Source organism: Fulmarus glacialis, unplaced genomic scaffold (assembly GCF_000690835.1).
Source record: "Fulmarus glacialis isolate BGI_N327 unplaced genomic scaffold, ASM69083v1 scaffold44546, whole genome shotgun sequence".
Lineage (NCBI taxonomy): Eukaryota > Metazoa > Chordata > Aves > Procellariiformes > Procellariidae > Fulmarus > Fulmarus glacialis.
In genome coordinates this window covers 8,715-15,291 of record NW_009217130.1, presented here as the reverse complement: position 1 = coordinate 15,291, position 6,577 = coordinate 8,715, and the positions used below count along the sequence as shown (strand labels likewise).

Here is a 6,577-nt window from a genome sequence, read left to right as displayed (position 1 = left end):
CGTTGCACAGATGCTTGCATGGGCCCCCAGGAGAGGATGACACCAAGCTGAAATGAATATTTGTAGGCAGAAAAACAGAAGGATGTACCTTTGGGATGCATGCTAGATGATAGTTCAGCAAACACTGGAAGCTAGGTTCTGTCTGGGATGCTTCTTTTGGTGGTGCTCAGCACCATGGTGCTTAACTGTCTCCTACACTGATACCCCTAAACTAGGTTTTCCTTTGCCTTTGTCAGTCAAGGGGCTAGACTTGACTGGTGTTTCCGAGTACAAATTGAGCTCTCTTTAGCTATGAAAGCGTATAAACCTCTTCCAGAGAACAGCTTAATGGTAAGAGCTTTCATCCAATGTACAACAAATTAATTCCTCCTTTAGCCTGAGTGAGTTCAGGCCTTCATCTTCCGTCTCTAAGAAGGCTGCCATCAACAGGGGACCAGGGGACTTTTGAAGGAGATGAAGTTTTCCCACTCTCCACTGAATAATGGACTGTACTCTTGTGGCTGTCCTTTTTTTTCCCCTTTTTTCCTTTTTTTTCTTTTTCCAGTCAGCACCTGTATTAACTTGCATTCCCTTTTCTCTTTCCCAGGTAGCCTCTCTCGGAGTCACCACATTCACCCTCTGTGCCCTCTGCATCGACCGATTTCGTGCCGCCACCAACGTGCAGATGTATTACGAGATGATCGAAAACTGCACCTCGACGACGGCCAAGCTGGCCGTCATCTGGGTGGGCGCGCTGCTGCTGGCCCTGCCGGAGGTCGTGCTGCGCCAGCTGGCAAAGGAGGACCCCGAATACAGCGGCAGCCCCCCGGGGGAGCGGTGCGTGGTGAAGATCTCCACCGCGCTGCCTGACACCATCTACGTGTTAGCTCTCACTTACGATGGGGCAAGGCTCTGGTGGTACTTTGGCTGCTATTTTTGTTTGCCTACCCTTTTCACTATTACCTGCTCCCTGGTAACGGCAAGGAAAATCAGGAGGGCGGAAAAGGCTTGCACAAGAGGGAACAAGCGACAAATCCAGCTGGAAAGTCAGATGAACTGCACAGTGGTGGCTTTGACCATTTTATATGGGTTTTGCATCATTCCTGAAAACATTTGCAACATTGTGACTGCCTACATGTCCACAGGGGTCTCTCGGCAGACTATGGACCTCCTCCATCTCATTAGTCAGTTCCTCTTGTTCTTTAAGTCCTGTGTTACCCCAGTTCTCCTTTTCTGCCTCTGTAAACCTTTCAGCCGAGCCTTTATGGAGTGTTGCTGTTGCTGCTGTGATGAATGCATCCAGAAGTCTTCAACAGTGACAAGTGATGACAATGACAATGAGTACACCACAGAACTGGAGCTCTCCCCTTTCAGTACCATCCGTCGCGAAATGTCCACTTTTGCCTCTGTGGGGACCCACTGTTAATTGACCTTAGGACTTTATTTCCCGTATCTTTTTCTTTCCTTTTTGCTTCATACTTTTCTTCTTGAAGCAAAATGCAAGGAAAAAAAATTATTATTGAAACCTATTCTGGAAACCAATCCGCATATTAACAGTCGTGCTTTGGAAAATAATTTGTTTGGTTATTAAAATGAAAGAAAGAGAGAGAAGGAGAGCCAGCACTCAGTTTTAAATCATGATATTTTGTATGGTGCTAGGATTTTATTGTTTGGGGAGGAGAATCCATATCAATCCACTTTTATTTAATTCCATAGTATTTTTTTGATAATCACTGTAAAATGATTATATAGACACTGTGGGTTTTGCAAGATGTTTCATGTAAAAGGTGTGGTGGAAAGTATTTGAAGATAGTTTTAATCCAATTACTGTAAACTATTGTGAGAGGACCTGGACTTCAGAAAATTTATGAAGTAGCATAAAAATAAATGAGGTTTTATTCTTTAACTTCATTGTCAATCTGCATTTAACAAGGACACCTAGAAGTAGTATTAAGTTCCTTTAATAAGTAAAAAAATCTTTGCTTTGCATAAAATAATTTAAACAGCCATATTTAATTCACCATTCATGTACTTACCCTTGGAGGCTATAATTACAGTGTTTAAGGAAGATGGCTATAATGGTATTAGATTTACATGAGTGGTTTTTTTAATGTATATTACAAAGGTTCAGTGTGCCTCATTGAAAAGTTCCTTCTTAACCTGCAGGTATATAAAACCTGAGTTATTTTGTACTTCTTGTGAAGAAAGATTTGCTTTCTCACTAAATTTTGTCTTGTGTGGTTTCAAAAACAAGTTTCTTTCCAATTTTTCTTTCCAAAGTTATTGGTTTTACATTGAGATTCTCAGTCTCTGTATATATAGCTCCAACTGGCTTCAGAGAGAGTCCCACTGCAGAGGAAGGCATTCTTTTGCCAGAGGTTTGCTGACAATAAATGTGAGGGACTGAAACATGTGGAGAGTGAATTCCTTCTTTTTTAAAAGGTATAAACACACTTGGACGCTTGGGGCTTGACCCAGAGCCCATTGCAGTCAATGGAAAGATTTCCATCAATTTCAGAGGGCTTTGGATCAGACTGGCATCTCCTATTTATTCTGGGATATGTAGCATGAATATTAATCATGGGGGCTCTGTATACCGATTATAAATCATGGTGCTCTCACAGAGACTGCTATTCACTAGCAGCTCACAGCTCTGAAGCTGTTTTTGAGAACCACGGCGTGTTTTGCTGATGGCTTCTTGCTGTCTGCAGAGTTATTAAAATGAGGGTATGTCAACACTGCCAGCAACAGCGCGATACAGTAAAATCTAAAGTTGTTCTAAGCAAGCCAGGTTGGGGACTGGAAAGTGCCTATCTGAACCAGCAGAGCTTATTTGCCCCACTTCTTGGCTGAAGTAGACAGACTGTTCTTGGCAGGCAAGCTGGCTTGTGTTTACACTGGGCAGCGGACTGAAGTGTAGACACATGCTAAGGAACTGAATTTGTTATAATTAGCTTATATTTTAATACTAATTAAATAAATAATACAATTGCAATACTATGTGCAGAAGTAAAATCCCATGCATTTGTCCTTTGAAATTAACAGTGACTGTAACTGATGTAGTCTTACTTCCCCATACCTGCCTCTAAATATGTTAAAGAACTTGCTGTAACTTCTGGAAAGGAGTCTACTTTTTATTTGTAGATTCTGGACTTAATATGTTTAATCTTTGTATCTGCTTGGACAAGCAGTATTTCTTCTTTTTCTTTACCATTTTAATCTATAATAATTTCAACTGAAAAGCAGTTGAAATTAATTAATCTGAATATGAATCCAAATATATATATACACTTGAGTTCTTTTTCTGATTTTTGATTCAGACATTGGACCCTAGCAAAGCAATCTGCTTTAAGCACAGACCTAAATTTAAATATGTGTTTCTGTTTAGGACTTGCTAAAATACCTACGTTTTTAAAATAGTTTTGTAAGATGGTCAATCGCTTCTGAAGATGGGGGAACTGTCCCTTCTTTATAAACCCTTCACTGACTTCACATTGCTTGATTACATTCAATAAACTATGAAAGGTATTAAAGAGAAAGATAAAACCAAAATCTCCTCACTGTGGTGCCTGTGTCTGCTCAAATACATATTCCCATCGCTGCATTTTGATTTGTACTATGCTTCTTTTTTAGGTGCCAATATTTATAACGAATGGGAATAAAACCTCCCCTTTTGTTCCTTCATTGTGTTGCTTGCTGAATTGTTTCTCTCAGCTGCCTTTTCAGTCCCAGCATGAGCAGTGGCTCAAGGACCTGAGAAAGGAACAGCAGAATGGGAGGAAGCACTTTTTTTTTAAAGAAGGAAATATAGAAATTACTTGGGAATATTAAATTATGACATTTTGCCAACTTGGGTGCAAGACTGCACTGGGGCAGGAAAAGTCCCCCATTGCCTTGGACGTTAGGTGCTTCCAGCTTTCCAGTCTGCAGTGGATACATGTAAGCTCTGCCAAGGAATGCTGCTCGCTCCCAGGTTAAACGCTCTGTGTCCCAGAGTGGTGCAGTTGGCTTCTCTATTGAAACATTTCCACAATATGTGTGTGCTAATCCTACTGGAGAAAAAAATATCAGCAAAAAAGAGATTTAGAAAGTCATTGGAGAAGGTAGAATTTGAAGATCAGTAATGCTGTGTTTGGAAATAACCCTCCTGCTTGTGTGGTGGAGCATTCTCCAGCCTTGTATTCAGCGCGGCTTCTTTGTACCCAGTGTAACCTTGCCTTTTCTGCTGCTGAAAGAGCATTTTTCACAGCTATTTCTCCCCCCTGCCTTGGACCTCCATAGCAATCGGACATGCAAGACACCCTTTCATTCTAATTTGTTCTCTAAATTGGTTAAACTAATCCCACATTAGCAGGTTTGCATTGTCGCAGCCATTCTGATGCAGGTGTGGCTTGTTAATGCATTTAAGTGTCATGATAAATGATTCCTTTTGTTAAAGATGGGGAACTGCATTGCTTTTCTTCCTACTTTTGGGATTGATGGTCTGAACTCTTGAAATTTTCCTGGTGTTTGCTTTTCTTTCTTTAATATTCTTAGAAGCCATTTCTGTCTGTTTTGAATCCAGTTCTGTAAGGCATTTGTCTATTAAAAAGAGGGCATTTAATGGACTGATGAATGAAGATTTGGAAATGTTTGTGGCAAGGATTTAATTCTTTTACATAGAATAGAGAAACATGCAGAGCATGGTGATCAACATAAAAGAAGAGTGATGGAATGGAAAATCAGATTGTGAAGTGGGAAAGCCTTATACTTCTCAGGTATGTAAACCTTTAATACATTAACACTTATTGTCCCAGCCCTGGTCCCATTAAGAAATTAAAAACCATAAAACACTACTATGAGTTCCAGTATCTCCAATGAGATCATGTTTCATGACCTGTATCAAAAATATGACCTTTGTGTAGGCCAAAGTACAAACGATAAAGTATTGACAAATTTTGCTCAGTTAGAAGAAATCTCTTATTTTACCCCTTCCCAGATAAATTCCTGCATCCAACCTTAAATAACTCCTGCCCTTAAATCACCTCACTGACTTGCTCAGCTCCTGTTCTGTCATTAGGACCCACATGTAAGCTTCCACAGCTGCTGTTCCAGCAGCTCTGGGAATGGCTTCTAAAGACCATGCAGAGGTTTCCAAGCATGTTGTCCTACATCTCTTCATAAGAAATTGTGTGATGTTAGGCTGCATGGTGAGACTGCCATATTGTGCTCATGGCACTCAAAGGCAAACTAGATTCTATGAAATGTAAGTTGCTGTTGAAACTCTGAGTAGCTTCTCCAAATTCGTTAAACAACAAGAGTATTCAAAATCTCTCCCAGGATCTGTGAGCCGTTGTCTTAGGCACAGTACAAATATATGCAACTTGCCCTATGTGCGCCTAACTGCTGTTGATGTTCTCAAATACATCAGTGAACTGCTTCTGGGCTTTTTTTGCCAGGTGACATTAACAAAACTCACAAAACACTTACATCATCCCCTTGTTACTGTGGTGGAATTAAGACTGAAGGCAAAACCTGCTCAAAATAAGTGTCTCCTTAGCTGGGCCCAGCCTTGTGTGTGTATGAAGAGCACATCTAAGGTGGCTGCAGACTGCTGGTAGATACAGGCTTAGCACAGTAGCATCAGCATATATATGTTTGTGCATGTTCTGGTGAATCAAAAATTTAGGTGCTGTTATTTCTAGGATGGAAGAGCTAGATTCAAAGTCCTGCTCTGCTTAATTTATAGCTAAGACTTGAATTTGGTCGTTCAAGATCCCATCAGAAAGGCATAGCCACTGTGGTGATAGATATGCTGGAGTTGTTCCAACTTTTTTTGGTAATTAAATATTGAAGTAGAGACTTCAGCCTCAGTACCAACACCGCTGACCTAAGCCACTGTGCTGTAGAAACAATCTCTTTTGTTCACTCTCTGGTCCATGGAATGTTTCTAAGGGGAACAGCTACTGTCAGAGAAATGGAGAAACTGTGACTCAAAAGTAGCCTCCAGGTTGGTTGGTAAAATGCTCAGCTGACAAATGAGCAGTTTTCAAGTGCCTGAACTAACCCAGACATTTGAACCCAAGCTTGTTTTGGAATATATATGCTACCCATGGCCATATTGATTCTTCTGTGGTAGAAAGTTGTGGATTTTTGTGTCTCCTGGATGGGGAACTTCAGACCTACCTGAGCAAATTGTTTGTTTCAGGTGACTAATGGGAGAGGAGTCACAGTGGGTGAGCTTAAGCAGAAGGAAGTCTGATGCCTTGTTCATCTGCATTTCTCTCTTGCCCAGCTCTTTTCCATCTGTTGGTTTCTGACGGTCTTTCCTCAGATAAAGATATTTTGCAAGCAGTGCGGCAGCACTCCTGAAAGTTAAGCAGGGCAATGCTGGGCATTTGCCACATACACACCTTTGAAACTCTAGGCTGCAATGCCTCTGCTTCCGGAAGATTATAGCACGTATGGATGAGGTTGTGCGTTACCTTTATTCTGGAAGGGAGAACCTATGAAGTGAACTGCCTGCAGAAAGCTGGCTCCCCTCAGGTCTGTAAAAACCTAGACCTAATGATTTGTCCAGATTACAAAGGCAAACTAGGATCTCAAAGTAGATCTTCCA

The 6,577-nt window shown here is 41.1% G+C and overlaps 1 protein-coding gene across 1 annotated transcript; it reads left to right on the top strand.

Moving 5' to 3' along the window:
• Window positions 1–215: 215 nt before the first annotated feature.
• On the top strand, window positions 216–2,407 carry GPR37 (G protein-coupled receptor 37 (endothelin receptor type B-like); the record flags this gene model as incomplete). Its single annotated transcript, XM_009579541.1, has 2 exons — window positions 216–330; window positions 587–2,407. Coding segments are annotated over 2 exons (934 nt in total), but the record flags the coding sequence as incomplete, so codon positions are not given.
• Between the last annotated feature and the right edge of the window lie 4,170 nt (window positions 2,408–6,577).